The sequence below is a fragment of the Cantharellus anzutake genome, assembly GCF_015039405.1.
Source record: "Cantharellus anzutake strain C23 chromosome Unknown EI90scaffold_10, whole genome shotgun sequence".
Classification (NCBI taxonomy): Eukaryota; Fungi; Basidiomycota; class Agaricomycetes; order Cantharellales; family Hydnaceae; genus Cantharellus; species Cantharellus anzutake.
Window position 1 is genome coordinate 1,053,537 of NW_024066960.1, and position 14,323 is coordinate 1,067,859.

General features: G+C 48.3%; 8 protein-coding genes across 8 annotated transcripts; 6 read left to right on the top strand and 2 right to left on the bottom strand.

Moving 5' to 3' along the window:
* The first annotated feature begins 3 nt into the window (after positions 1-3).
* On the top strand, positions 4-977 carry EI90DRAFT_3044720 (uncharacterized protein). Its single transcript, XM_039059354.1, has 3 exons — positions 4-255; positions 296-688; positions 753-977. Exons 1-2 carry the CDS (start codon positions 52-54, stop codon positions 566-568), a joined length of 477 nt encoding a protein of 158 aa, XP_038919720.1. The 5' UTR covers positions 4-51; the 3' UTR covers positions 569-688; positions 753-977.
* EI90DRAFT_3044721 (uncharacterized protein) lies at positions 560-1,420 on the bottom strand. The gene is made up of 2 exons (XM_039059355.1): positions 1,184-1,420; positions 560-1,126 (listed from the first exon to the last, which is right to left on the bottom strand). The coding sequence occupies exons 1-2, from the start codon at positions 1,202-1,204 to the stop codon at positions 848-850; spliced, it is 300 nt and encodes a 99-aa protein (XP_038919721.1). The 5' UTR covers positions 1,205-1,420; the 3' UTR covers positions 560-847.
* Positions 1,421-2,140: 720 nt separating this feature from the next.
* EI90DRAFT_3044728 (alcohol dehydrogenase) lies at positions 2,141-3,770 on the top strand. Its single transcript, XM_039059356.1, has 7 exons — positions 2,141-2,332; positions 2,394-2,533; positions 2,597-2,682; positions 2,755-2,950; positions 3,018-3,255; positions 3,321-3,377; positions 3,448-3,770. Exons 1-7 carry the CDS (start codon positions 2,237-2,239, stop codon positions 3,685-3,687), a joined length of 1,053 nt encoding a protein of 350 aa, XP_038919722.1. The 5' UTR covers positions 2,141-2,236; the 3' UTR covers positions 3,688-3,770.
* Positions 3,771-5,361: 1,591 nt separating this feature from the next.
* On the top strand, positions 5,362-7,019 carry EI90DRAFT_2968806 (uncharacterized protein). Its single transcript, XM_039055633.1, has 7 exons — positions 5,362-5,501; positions 5,572-5,711; positions 5,774-5,859; positions 5,931-6,126; positions 6,184-6,421; positions 6,486-6,542; positions 6,603-7,019. The coding sequence occupies exons 1-7, from the start codon at positions 5,406-5,408 to the stop codon at positions 6,840-6,842; spliced, it is 1,053 nt and encodes a 350-aa protein (XP_038919723.1). The 5' UTR covers positions 5,362-5,405; the 3' UTR covers positions 6,843-7,019.
* A 2,093-nt stretch (positions 7,020-9,112) lies between these two features.
* On the top strand, positions 9,113-10,085 carry EI90DRAFT_3014006 (uncharacterized protein; the record flags this gene model as incomplete). The annotated part of the gene is made up of 4 exons (XM_039056723.1): positions 9,113-9,292; positions 9,337-9,493; positions 9,827-9,890; positions 9,995-10,085. 4 exons carry the CDS (start codon positions 9,113-9,115, stop codon positions 10,083-10,085), a joined length of 492 nt encoding a protein of 163 aa, XP_038919724.1.
* A 955-nt stretch (positions 10,086-11,040) lies between these two features.
* Positions 11,041-11,757, top strand: EI90DRAFT_3119387 (uncharacterized protein; the record flags this gene model as incomplete). The annotated part of the gene is made up of 2 exons (XM_039063210.1): positions 11,041-11,309; positions 11,361-11,757. 2 exons carry the CDS (start codon positions 11,041-11,043, stop codon positions 11,755-11,757), a joined length of 666 nt encoding a protein of 221 aa, XP_038919725.1.
* A 453-nt stretch (positions 11,758-12,210) lies between these two features.
* On the bottom strand, positions 12,211-13,202 carry EI90DRAFT_3014008 (uncharacterized protein; the record flags this gene model as incomplete). The annotated part of the gene is made up of 5 exons (XM_039056724.1): positions 12,211-12,430; positions 12,710-12,797; positions 12,874-12,921; positions 12,952-13,039; positions 13,086-13,202. The coding sequence occupies 5 exons, from the start codon at positions 13,200-13,202 to the stop codon at positions 12,211-12,213; spliced, it is 561 nt and encodes a 186-aa protein (XP_038919726.1).
* A 181-nt stretch (positions 13,203-13,383) lies between these two features.
* Positions 13,384-13,878, top strand: EI90DRAFT_3044749 (uncharacterized protein). Its single transcript, XM_039059357.1, has 3 exons — positions 13,384-13,518; positions 13,575-13,707; positions 13,731-13,878. The coding sequence occupies exons 1-3, from the start codon at positions 13,488-13,490 to the stop codon at positions 13,804-13,806; spliced, it is 240 nt and encodes a 79-aa protein (XP_038919727.1). The 5' UTR covers positions 13,384-13,487; the 3' UTR covers positions 13,807-13,878.
* The last annotated feature ends 445 nt before the right edge of the window (positions 13,879-14,323 follow it).

Consider the following 14,323-nt stretch of genomic DNA (forward strand, 5'->3'; position numbering starts at 1 on the left):
AGACTTGCATGTGACCGATCCAGAATTAGCGACTCCTACACCTAAACAGCCATGTCACAGACTGCCAGGAAGAGGCGTGAAGAACTTCATTACTACGCGGCTATACTCAAAGCTTTAGAGTTTGATAACAGCGAGACGAAAAGAAGCCAAAACATCTCGGAAACACTTCTAAAACCTTATAAATCCTGGCCCCTGCTACCAGAGATATCCCAACAGCCCCCGTGGGCACTCCGAGACGCGATAGAAGATGTTGTGGTAACAATTCTAGAGGCCGGTGATCACGATGCTGAAATAGGCCCAGGTGATTCCCATTCGGGCGAGAAACCGTCACCTGTTGATGAACGTGGGCGGATCACTGAGGCGGTTGGGGACGCTAATGATGAAGAGGAGGCCGATAGCAGCGAGAGTGATGAAAACTCCGATGACGAAGGCAATGAAGGCGTTGAAGACGGACAGAAAATCGGAGTCGAAGACGAAGGTGAAGAAAGCGATGACTCCAATGAAAGCCTTTCCAGAGTCCCTGCACCTTTTATCGACGCTCTCACCTCTCAAGTGTCAGATGTTTTGACTAGAACATTTGCTTTGATAACCTCCCACCGTCCCGCATACTATCGACACCTCAAACCATTCGACGGGAGGGCGATTCTTGATATGCTGACTGGAAGCAACATTGTCAGTCCGACGTATGCTGGGCCTTTTCCCCTAACTTGCTCGAGTTTTTTTTTACTGATTCCACCCAAAAAAAAGCGTACTAGAAGAAACACGTAGGCGTTTGGAACAGAGATTTCCTGATGATCCACGACGTCCGCCCCACCTCGGAGAAGGATACCCAGAAAATGGGCCCTTGTCAAATCCTTCTGAAACTGCTAGTTCTCCGTCGGCCAGGATCCCTATGCCCCGTTCGGTTCGGGTGGATGCCGCTTCGTGGGATTTGTTCAATATCGTAGACGTTCACGTACGGGAAAAAAGAAGAGTAAAGAAAAGTAAGCTGGAGTACGATGATCAAAGGTATTTTTTTGGCTAAGTGCTCTATGTGTCTGCTCCAAAACATGAAGGAAAGCGCGAAGAGGTTGAGGATGACGATTTGGGAGAAGGGGAGTAGTCGAGTCGTGGCCGTCCGATTGTTCTTATAACATTATTGTCAGTATGTTCTGGCTGTATGCACCCTAACACCATAGCTCACAGCAAGGCTCCCCAGTTGCATCGAAAAGATTCTGGAGCATCAGATACCTCTGGAACCAGGTCTTTCAAACCCTACCATCGGAGCCGACTTTGCTAGTTGGGAAGAGCACACAATAGCTACATTCATAGCTTAGCTTCGCAAGGCGTCCAGGGTATATTCACCGGTCTACCGATGCCGGCGTTCATCTTCCCGAGTGTAGGCTATCAAAAGCCCTCTGCCTAATGGCCTAATGTGATGACAAGATGACGTCACTTCGTTTCTCGATTTGGCTACCAGCGCCTCAAGAGTAATGACACATGAGCCTTCGCCTCTACATTCGCTGTTTCCCTTACTGTTGAAGCAAGATCTATCCAGTGTGCTCCCGCTTCTCGCGCCCATCAGCAATAATTACCGGGGTGCTCACGTTGCACCGATCGACCTAGTTACCTCGGATACTCGTTTCTCCTTGATCTCCGCATCCACCGACAGGGTCCAGAACCCCCTAGATAGATAGCCTTGGGCCATTTTATATGCGTGAATTCAAGCAATGGTACTGAATGCGTTCATTACACCGCACCTGTGCCACATGCCAGCTATCCCCAGGCACCCTTTCACTAGTGTGATGCTAAACCTCTTCGCTCGCTTGAGAGATCGGAAGTGCTTCAGCAGAAGATGCTAGAGTCTCACCATGGCTAAATGGGGCCTAAGAACAACTTCCAATGCGATTTCAAATTTGATTGCGGCCATGCAAGTCTCATGGTTTACTTCTGTCCGATTCGGGGGCGAATCAATCTATAGCCCTTCACATAGTCCTCAGGTGCTTTTGCCGAGGTCATATATCGCTCATTTCTTGTAAAGCCGGCAATGCCTTCTTAATACGGAGTACCATGATTCCCGATGAATACCGTGCATAGCGTTAACGGCGCGTGGCGTTTTCCTGAGCGTGGGGTAATCCTATCATTTGTCCAATTCGACATGGTCGTACCATAATGATCTGATACGAACAGAAAAGTATTTAAGTCGATTCTTAGGCTGCTAACTTATAGACCCCACATCTTAAAGAATTCATTGACCATGACTCCTATTCCCAATTCTCGCATTATCTACAAGGCAGTGCCCAAGGGGTTTCCGGTCCCTGGCGAGCATCTGGTCTATGAGTCGAACAGCGCAGTAAGCGTATCGGGCCCATAGCTACTAAGTGGATCTCATATTAACAAGCACTTATCGTCAGTCCATCGACATCGATAATGCGCGCCTCCATGGCGGTGCCTTAGTGAGGACCGTGTATATATCCCTGGACCCCTACTTGCGCGGCACTATGAGAGATCCCTCCATCCAGAGTTATGCAGCTGCCAATCAAGTCGGAGAGCCGTACGTTTAAGTTCGGGTTTCCAGACTCAGGGCTACTGACAAACGCGGTTTCTATGGATGCAGAATGAAAAGCAGGACCATATGCAAAGTTATTCGCTCCGAAGACCCTGATTTCAATCCAGGAGACTATGTCTTGGCACCTAATGGCGGCAAGTTCTTCGCCCCTCTTATGAGATGGTCAATGATATTCACGATGGTGACATACTTCGGCATGTATCTAGATTGGTCGTTGCATGCTGTCTTTACCAAGGCAGATGGTCTCACCAAACTTCAGAAACCTGCAAATGTATCATTATCGACTTACGCCGGCGTTCTGGGAATGCCCGGTTTGACGGCATTTCTCAGTCTTCGTGCATTTGGGAGGATGAAAGCAGGCGAAACTCTCTTCGTTTCCACAGCTGCTGGAGTTGTCGGAAGGTACGTGACAAAGATATCGTCAACTCGGAAATAGTGATTTGGGTTCTGAACTATGTTTTATATGCAGCATAGTAGCACAACTCGCCAAGCTTGCTGGGCTGAAAGTTATTGGTTCCACCGGTGATGACAGGAAAGTTGAATGGCTTAAAGAAGAGCTCAAGTTGGATGTTGCATTCAACTACAAAACAACTAAGGTGGCGGACGTCCTGAAGGAGCATGGGCCTATCGACATCTACTATGATAATGTTGGCGGAGAGACTTTGGATGTGGCTTTTGAACATATAAACAAGCATGGCAGAATCATTGTCAGTTTTTTTTGGTAATCCGGGTCGTACCCTGTATGTTATCTGACACACGCTCTTCTGCACAGCTTTGCGGATTCGTTACGGAGTACAACAAAGGAGAAAGGTCCAGCTATGGTGTTAAGGCAAGTCATTCCCGTCCCAACCCCCCATGCAACCACTGCGGACACTGCTCACGATGTTTACACAACACAGAACTTGTCATCCAAAGCTGTATCCAAGACACTCTCAATCAACGGGTTCGTCATTTGGGACATTGTCGATAAAGAAGGTCTCGATGCGTTCCAAGAAGAATACCGACCGCTTGTGGAGCAAGGACAGATCAAATATCAGGAAACCAGGTATCAAGGGTTTGAAATAATCCCTGAAGCTTTCTTGGCAATGTTCAATGGGGAAAATTTAGGGAAGACCGTTGTCGCCGTGTCTGAGGAGTGAAGATTTAGAATTAGGGGATTTATCTGTTTCCATTGCGGTCTCCCTGATGTTTCAACCAGTGATTTGTGCAGAGGTTCCTGTAAGTGGGCTTCAAATGCAATAGGATAACTCGTGGTAGCACTTTTGTCCGCCCTTGGGCTCGTTGACAGCATTCCCGACCGCGGATAGGAGCACGTATAAAACGATTGGCAACAACCACGGTCCGATAAGGAAAAATACAAGTCAGATTTGTGCCTAGAGTCCAGGCCGACGGTAAGTTTCAAGAACAACGTCATTGAAGTCTCGCGTGGAGTACAATATAGCTATTAGCTCTCATCGAACACTTTCAATTAAAGGTATCGAGGTCCACAGGTAACCGACCTGAGAACCAGGAACTGAGCTGCGGTGGAGCCGAACGACGGTTCAGTTTCATATGATGGTTCAGTTTTGATTCTCTAGGCCAGCCTTTGTGTGGCATAGATGAAATGCGAGGGAAGCGTTCCTAAGATATTTGATTGAAGCCTACAGAGATCGTACAAAATCTTGGTGTCAGTCGTGGCTGGGGTGTTGAAAGCGATCTCCAACTGAACGCTCTGAGACCCCTGTTGCGACCTTTAAGGACGGATAGATCTCCGATAATGAAGCCGAGTTACATGTCAGATGGTAACCAGCAGCGTAAGTACCAGAGGCAATCTGAACCGTGAGAGAACCAAAAGTTCCGAGTTCGGTTCGGTTCAACATTGTCACCGAATTGCAGAATCGATTCCCAAATATTGCACTTGCACAATTCTGTTTTGTTGTGTTTGTTTGTTTGTTTGTTTGTTTGAACTCTAGGCTGTTCATCAGCGCCAGGCGTCTTCGGATTGAAGATCTGAGAATGTTCACCCACCTTCGCCAAAGCAAAGCCCAGACCATATCCCTCTAGCGAGTCATTGCTTACAAACAATTGGATCCTGTATTGCAGGTATCGAAAATGGGAAAGGCTCTGCCACCCAGCGAGTGTCATCTCTTGGAGTAATCTCGTCTCTTGACGTTCTCTGATCATACGCTGTGTTGCTTCTAAGAATCCTGCTACGCGCGTGGTCCCATGTTCCTTCCACAGGAGGTTCACGAAGCTCAGAACCTTAGTCTAGAAGTAGGTCTACTTAGTCGCCGTCCCGTGGACATTCCTAAAGGATACGTTCTCTCGTCCTCCATAGTGACAGCTTGTATTCTTATCTGAAAGAAAAGTAGTGTGTAGCACCGCCTGATAAAGGCGTATCCATGCACCGGACAGTGTGGCATGTCAGTGAACTCCGCGCATCATGGGGTTTCGATTTGTTCATGTGCAGAAAGCCTCCCCTTGCGCTTCGGAATTAAGGCTCCACTATGGCTAGATGGCCAAATAAGAATATTGCTAGTAAACTACGGCCACCAATCCGAAGTTTAATCAATCCTGCTCCATATAGTCCTCCACATAGCTTCCACGTGCTTTTGCTTGGGGCACCGTGTTTATCATATATCACTCACCTTTGTAAGGCTGGTACTGTACTGCTTTCGTAATACCGAGAGCCTGATGAATACCATGCATAGCTTTAACAACGCATGGCATGGAGTATTCCTATCATTCCTCCCAAAGGAGGGAATTTAACATGGTCGCGCCACAGGGGTCCATGATCGAATACAAACGAAAAGGTATTTAAGTCTCCCCGAGTCGTTTCCCCAAGTCACCGCTGACTAGGACAAAGGATTCGCTACCCATGGCTCCCACTCCTAACCCCCGTGTTATCTATAAAGCAGTCCCAAAGGAATATCCTATCCCTGGAGAGCATTTGGTATACGAGTCGGACAGCGCAGTAAGTTTGTCCGGCTCTTAGCGAATGATTGAATCGCACATTAATAAGCGCTTCGGCGGGCAACCTCTAGTCCATCGACCTTGACAATGTGGACCTCCATGGCGGTGCCTTAGTGAGGACCGTTTACATATCCCTCGATCCCTACTTGCGGGGTACCTTGAGGGATCCCTCTGTCCAGAGTTATAGAGCCGCTAATCCCCTCGGAAAACCGTACGTTCCATCCGGATTACCTGACTCTGTGGTACTGATGGATATGATTTCTATGGATGCAGAATGAAAAGCAGGACCATATCCAAAGTTATTCGCTCTGAAGACCCTGATTTCAAGTCAGGAGACTATGTGCTATCGCTAAGTAGCGGTAAGCATTCACCCCTCTATGAGATTGCCTAATGATATTTGCAGCGGTGACTCACTTTGGCGTTTATCCAGACTGGTCGCTGCACGCTGTTCTGACTAAGGCAAACGGTCTCAGCAAACTCCAGAAGCCGACTAATGCGTCATTATCAACTTACGCCGGCGTTCTGGGAATGCCCGGTTTAACAGCATTTCTCAGTCTCCGCGCATTCGGTAGGTTGAAAGCTGGTGAAACTCTCTTCGTTTCTACGGCCGCTGGAGTTGTTGGAAGGTATGTTCCCGAACGTGTTATTGGTTTGGGGCTCTGAGCGTAGTAAGTTGTGTACAGTGTGGTAGCACAACTCGCCAAGCTCGCGGGACTGAAAGTTATTGGTTCCACCGGTGATGACAGTAAAGTTGAATGGCTTAAAGAAGAGCTCAAGTTGGATGTTGCATTCAACTACAAGACAACCAAGGTGGCGGACGTCCTGAGGGAACATGGTCCTATAGACATCTACTATGATAATGTTGGCGGAGAGACTTTGGATGTAGCCTTTCAGCATATAAACAAGTTTGGTAGAGTCATTGTTAGTTTTTCCCTTCCTTTAGGTCACCACGACCATTTCCTGACATATGACCGTTTCTGCGCAGCTTTGCGGATTCGCTAGCGAGTACAACAAGGGTGATAGACCTAGTTATGGCATCAAGGTAAGTCTATCTATCTTCCCACTGCAGACAACGGCTTACAATGGTTTTCCAACAACACAGAACCTCTCATCCCAAACTATATCCAAGACACTCTCGATCAACGGGTTCGTCATCTCCGACATTACCGATAAAGAAGGGCTCGATGCGTTCGAAAAAGAATATCGACCGCTTGTGGAGAAAGGGCAGATCAAATACCAGGAAACTAGGTATCAAGGGCTTGAAAAAACTCCCGAAGCTTTCTTGGCAATGTTTAAAGGGCAGAATTTCGGGAAGACTGTTGTCGTCGTGTCGGACGAGTAAAGAATTTTAAATTTAGGGGAACCCCCCCTTTTTTTTTAAAGTCTCCTCCGTTGGTGCGATCTTCATGATGTACTACTGCCCTGCGCCGAGCTAGCTAGCTAGGTCACCGTAGGTGAGCCTCAAACGTAATGGAATCAAATAATAATTGGTGCAATACAAGAAAAGAATACCATCCGCTGGAGTTTTCGGGCCATAATGAGTCGTACACCCGGGAGGAACCGCACGCGATCCTTGATGAGTCCATCCGTCAGGAATAAGCTGTAACGGTGAAGGCAATTTCCGGTATCCGGCGATCACCCAAACGTCGACTCGGCGCTGCCTCCCACAAATGAGTCCTTCCAGTCATTGGCCTTTGGCACATGAAATGGGCATTTCCTAAGGGGTATTTACAAGTACTGGTAACCTGCCTACGCACTAGGCAGGCAACCAGCCTCGCTTCAACGGGGATACCTACGCACGCACTCTAGCTACGACATCTTGGTAACAGAGCAGTAAATGGACCACTAGAGCCGAACTTGTATACCCAACTGGGAAAATGGCCACAAATCAGATCTAGAGCCCAACCTGAGATCGGGAGAATGGTAGGTATTTTCGAGCCATGCCTAGTTTGCTGCTCCAGCCCGTTACAAGGCATCAGCTGAGGAAATTTGTATCCGGTGCGACTACTGGACTTATCCGGAGCTCCAAATTCTTATGACGTAAACCAGCGTGACTGGACAAATGACATAAAATGGACAAGCCTGGTATCGAACCCAGGACTTCTAGCGTGCATCCATACACTACTCGCCCGTTATGCCAGGGGGGGGGTACCCCTTCCCTGATGGTTTGGGAGATCACTTGATCCCTTCCTCCAACATCAGCCTCCCGAAATATTTTCTGCAGCCAAGGCGTGTAGCTTGCATGAGCACATCACCAGGCTATCGCAATGCTATCATGTTCATCAGGAAATTGTCGCGGTCAACTTTGGACACTTCTGATGATCCTGTTGCTTCTAATACAATGAAACTGGCCGAATTGACCAATTTCCCAAAGCATTTTAGTAAAGGTGTCACGTTTCAATTCAGTTCAGAAGTGAACTCAATTGTTTTCAAACCATTTGAAGTGAAACCCTGAGGACCTTTTGCTGATGTTGGTGTGACGGATGTTGTCAGCTACAGGCAATCTCAAAACCACACGTAAGAGCTACCATGCATGGCCCCTGATCCACAAGATCCTCTTTGGACAGTTCTTGCACGATCGATCAAATACAGCTCTTGGCCCCTTCATTGTTTTTTGTGCGGTATTCATTATCTCGTAGCCGTAACGATCCCGGAGGGGACGGGAACAGCGTTGGACTTTGGTCTTGATCTCAAATTTGTTTGATACATGTTGAAGTCCCTTTCTTAAATTCCGTCATTGGTCCTTGTGGACCTTTCCTAGTTTATCTCTTTGTCTTTCGTTCCCCAACTCAATGAAACGGAGTAGTAAAAGACTAACTTGTAAATATAAACCACTGTGCTGCCTCACATGCACCAAAGCATGAACGAAGTTCATGTGGACGTGTCTTATTCGGTTTCTGGCACCAAGTCAAGTGGAACGTTCGCATCGTCATGCGATTAACAGCTGTACACCGTTTCGCGGTTTCTAAAGCTTGATTGACCCTGATTTTCTAATTGTGACATTGACGGCCTAAAAAATTAGAGGACTGTTATAGTTGTTACGTGGGGATACCCAAGCGGGGAAAGATCTCTGGGCATAACATTGTAACCGGCTCTTATCTTTCGTGCCCAAAAGAGCCTGGGTTACAAAAGAGAGAGCACGAGTATGGGCTTGTTTGACACTTGTTGAAGTCTCGTTCTCAGATTTTGTTATTGGCCTTTGATCTGTCTGACAACATACGGACATCAGCTGCGCTCACCATTTCCCTACTCTAGCTTTCGTACGCAAACTTACTGAAACGGACTGGTAAGAGTCTGGCTGTAAAACACTAAAGTGCGAATGAAGCTCATGTGGACGTGTCTTACTTGGTCTCTGGATCCACGAAATTGTATTCAACAAGGGACCCTGTCTAAGGAGATACAAAAACAAAAGAGAGAGAGTTGAAGGAGAGCGCACCTCTCTCCTTCGAGCGGGAAAGCTCTGGAATTGCACTCGAGCCTTGCTGAACCCCTCGACGACCTTGCAGATGGCGACGCGTCTGGTGTCGACGTTTTAGGGGGGACGCCGAATGATGAGTACACCTGTCCCGGCACGACATCTATGGCTTCTGGCCTGATGTCCTGACTGGGTGAATGGTGCATCCGGACCACTCAACCAGCGAAAAGACTGTTTATGCAGTCTTAGCGGGAGACTCCGTGAAGGGCCGTCAACATGAATGGCTAGAGGCAAATCACCCAGAGCTAGCTCCGCAACTCGCTACCACCATTCTCTCCTGCCATCCATGGAAATTGCAAGCCTGGAATTGGGGCAAGGTCTAGCATCAGTGCCAATGTGAATCTTGCTCCATCTTAACCAGGACCCAATACATGGACGAACACGGTTTGATGAGTGGAACGCTGCGGGGGCCGTGTTTTGTGAAGAGTTCAAGAAATGGATTGGAAATGGAAAAACCATATTGAACGACACGGAAAATGAGAGCTTTGGTTACAAAAAGGAGAGCACAAATTTGGGTGGTATGTTGTGGATTGGAGCCTTTGCTCCATCTTGAAGGCGATCTTCCTGGCGTAGTGATCTCCTTCGAGTTGATTGGTAATAGGCTGTCAATTGCTGGCTCAGGTGAAGTGCGTCTAGTAACACCCTAGATGTTTCTTGTCGGAGTCGGCGAGGCGGGGATCTCGCTGCAATGCATTACGGTTATGTAATATGCATCCCTTGTACTTCTGGGACGTTAAGCCTAATCAGTGGCAGTCACTGTGTTCATAATTTGCTCAATTCACCTTTCATGTCCAAACCCACTTAACGAAGACCGACTCTGGAACCTTACCTTGTGCTAAAGTGTGAAGTAGGTATGGCATATCTCACTCCTAAGTCCGACCCAATCGCGACCACATTTCGCACCGATTGCATCTGGTAAGCCAATTTCGCCAAAGAAAGAAAAGAAGGGTTGAACAGCAGGGGAACAACCTTGGGTAATCACTCCTTTAGCTAAACTTCAGAAACATATTGACTCCCAGGGAAATTGTGAGGCGCCTGGTTCCAGAGATGCTCCACGATCTGGCGTTTCAGCGGAACATTCATGCTATCCACGTTTCAGGAGGATTCTGAATGATTTTTACCCTTATGATATTAGGGGGCGAGCTATGGGCCTGAGGGAAGAATCCATCGTTGATGGGTCGCAGTTTAAAGAATCGTGCCACTCATAAGATAGAAGAGCCACCACCCCGCGGCTGGAGGAAAACCACTTGGGTTCTGCAACTCAGAGACTACTTGTTTGGTTGCCTCATTCCACTGGGAAGTATGCTGCTTCCGAACTTGGAGCAATGCCAGCCACACATGAAGAGAATGTGGCTTCCGAGTCGTACACGTCGAAGAATGAGATGGTCAGACGATGGTTGGTAAATGCATGCAGATGACCTGCGAGGTGTGGGTCCGGTCCGTAACCGGGACGCTAAGGCTTGAGCGAAACGTTCTTGCTGTTGTGAGGCAAGTTGACCTCAGCCACACCTAATTTTTCAGCCGACAGGAATCACTGAGCTGCCACACCAGTCTGGAAGCAGAGAATCGTGAGAGCTCAGGGAAAAGGCAAAGCACGATTCAAGGTAAAACATTGGGTAATAAAAGGTATTGGGCATCAGTGAATGAAACGACGGGGAACAATGCCCTGCACTGGCCACTAAGTCATATACCTGGGCACTTTAACAATGCCTCGTCCACTAACCGCTAATTGATTAGCTTTGATTTCTCGACGGGCACCGTTGCTTTCCATTCCGCCCCCGAAAGAATAGACGTGTATCATTTGCACTGCTTACATAAGCTCTGGGTCGAACTCTCACGTTCAGGTTTGGAGCGGCGCTTGCGGTCTGGACGGATGCGCGGCTCAAACGTGTTTCTTCTCCCCCGCCATGGTCCATCAGGGCTGCATATACCGATCGTGTGTTCTGGGAATCAGGATGTGGTGTATGCTATTGTATAAGAATGGCAGCCTGCTTCTGGGTGTTTCACCGCCCCGTATTACGCCTCGTCTCTTTCGTACCTAACTGTTCACGTCCGCACGCATCCCATGCCAGTGGTATACCACGAGTCAAAAGATCCTTCCAGGATACTAAACACAACTGCGCCTTCGCTCGCGGATGCCATTTTCACCAATGGCTATGGGGATCCCGTTTTCGCCACCCAGACAAGAGGTTGCACTACGGAACTACTCAGTGTAGAGTCCGCAATCAAGACCCTCTATCCTGTGGCAATCATATCATGGCCCGATTGCGAGGAGAACGAGCCAATGATAACAGCCCTCGAGGCACGAAAGATGCCAGATGGCTCAACCTCTGCGTGAGTCATTCTCAGCAACGGTGATCTCACATCTGTTCATATTTCCCCCAGTGTGCGTCACATATCTGCATCAGCTCATACGGCTCATTGGTATCATACTACAATCTCGCCGAGAAAGGACGTCTACGAGCGGCTAGCCACCGAAGTTGACACCGACCGCGTGCTCAGAGCGACCGTAGTGCGCCAGAAACGGGGTATACTGTCATGGAAAGAGATCACTTGCGAGTTTCGACTTTTCCCAAATGCTTTCCTGCGAGAAGACATTGATGTCATGCTCGCTGGATTGCTCCTTTTGATGAGACCCCGGGATTGGAAGACACATCAGAGCCAATTAACGCGCGCCCAGCTAGAATCCTGCATTGCAGTCACACAGCTAAGAATGGATCAGGAAAAAAGCGACGAAGTTTCCGGATTGACTGGTCGGGATGACGACGAAATCCTGGTCTAGCATTTTCCGCGTTTTGCATCTTCATGTTCACTCCCTCACACTTCGCTGTCGAGACCCTGACATTCCCAAAAGTACTTGTGTATTATTCCTCAACTATCCACCCTGCATAATTTTTTCAGTAGCTAGTTCCCCTGACCCTCTAACTTTTTTGCACTACCCTGATTTACGATTGACTATTGTAGAATATGTTCCCCTTTTTCAATCCTCCTGACTGGTTGTTTTGACAAGCGCTCATACCTCGTTCATCCTGCGATCGCTCCTAACAAAGGAACTTAACCCTTTTCTCTTGCGGTGACAGCACCTTCCCTGGCGGCGGGGCGGTTCATCAGAAGAACCGGTTTGATCAGACACTTCACCTTGATGGTGATGGATACTCGAGTGTTTTAAGTGTGCACCGAGTGCATGCCATGCGAACTCATCTTAAGCTCAAGTTGCATCCATCTACTAATCTATTCATTTACACACCCCATGATGCCAGCGCGATCTCTGATTCTTCTTTCCCCGCTTTTCATCACCCTGCAGCGCACAACTCAGACGGTAGCGAGGCTCGACGAACGGTTTTCCGGTCGCCTTGCAGCATGTCCAAGTCACCCGAGGAAGGACATTTGAGTCCAAATTATCAACTGTGTTGTCACCGACGATGAACAATCCGTTCGGAATTTGATACGACAGTCTGGGGACGGGTCCATGAAAGAACAGAATCGATTATTCAAATCTACTTCCCGCACTACCACTTCGCGTCAGGGACTCCCAGCTTACTACGGCTACTTTGATGGTACTCAGGACAAACGAATTGACGTAACGCGTCGCAGATGACTTGACGGCAGCACACGGCGACATTGGCTCAGACTTCCCCGAAGCAGTCCCTCGGGATGGGTTAGCAGAATGGTTCCCTTACTTCCGTCCCAACGCCTCATCTCGCCAATGCTCCAGAAGTCTAGCCTTGACTTACGATTCAGGCCTCGTGCTCAATGGTTGCTGCCATCGCACATCATCATGCACGTGTCGTGCATTTGAGAAACCCAGCTTCTCCGCGTATCCTGAAAGCAGTGTGAAATCAACGATTCAAAAGTGGTAACCTGAATGCCAATTTTACTGGACAGGGGAACTACTTACTCCAGCACGCAACATAATCGCGGCCCTTATGGTTTCTGCCCCTTTCACCTGAACGTGTGTTCTATTGCAGCGCCTCACATATCAGCTCGGAGCCGAACGTGATGATGATGGAGGTTTTGGAGTAAACAGTGATGGGTCTGGTGAAGAAGAATGTGCGGATCAGTTTCTGCGATCACGATGGCGGGAACCCGACGAGCAGAGGAACAACCTACCGGTTTGAAATGGAGAGCCGCATAACTGGGATACCCGAAATAGAGTTTGTTCGTTCGGAGGTAGCGGCTCGAAGCGCGAGTGGTATCCGGGAAGCCAGCTAAGGTTGTCGAATGCATCACCGGCCAGTTGGCGGACTATGGGTGGTGAGGTTCTTGCGATCTTTGCTTCCTCTCCGAGGAATTGGAAGGCAAGACATTGGCTCCGTCATTGGCTTTCTCCCTAATCGGTAGCAAAACAGCCAGAGTCATTAGTTACGCCTTGTATGCTTTTATGATTTGAGACGTCAATCATGATGCTTCATGGGAGTTTGACTCAAGTGCCCGATCAGACCCGACAGCAATTCAAATTTGCGCTCCGACATTCATCCGCCAATCAAACAATCCATTTTCCTGCTTTTCGATATGGCTGAAGACAACGCTGAACCAGGTTCTTGTAAGTAGAACCGCTGATCGATCGATATACCTTCATTGACAGCCTTTTGGCTTGAGATACGGGCATCGATTCGCGCAAGCCACGCGACCCGAATTTGGTGTTTATGGATGAGAAGGGAGGCTTAAAATTCTGGGTCCATCCAAGCCTCCCTGAAAGGCCAGATATCACTGATCTAATCAAGGTATTTCCGTTAGACAGATTTTTACGATCAGATTTGCCTTATACTCATTCGTCCCTCCTGATCGGTCATCCATTTTCTTAGCGCCATGGTGGAAAAGTAGTGGATAACCTTCGCCCTGCTTATTTGGCCATCACAGACGACGAGTTCTGTGACAATAAAGAACTACGCGAATATCCTCTCCGCACAATAGGACTGATGCCGCAATGGGTTCAGGACTCGATTGATGCGTGCAAGATTCAAGACTTTGATGATTATTTGGTGGTAGCTCATCCTACCGATATCGAAGAGGACACACCGGGAATAGAAAGCTCGCCTGGGAACGAACTCAGAGCAGGAGCCGTCATGGAGGTTGACGGAGGTGACGACAACGACTCGGATCTCGATCGCTCTTCCAACGGGGAATTGCCGGATAGTGACTGGGTGGTTCAAGCAGCGCAAGACTTCTTCTCCACCTCGCCCGGAGCGACCTTGGAGACCTTCTACCGTTGGTGCGCAAATAAAGTCCGTGTGATTTGTGCTTGTGTTGTTTCGCTACTTTTCGAATTTCTGATATTCTGTTATAAGCGGAACCATCGTTCAGAGAATTATTGGAAAAAATTAATTAGTCAGAAGTCACTTCAAAAG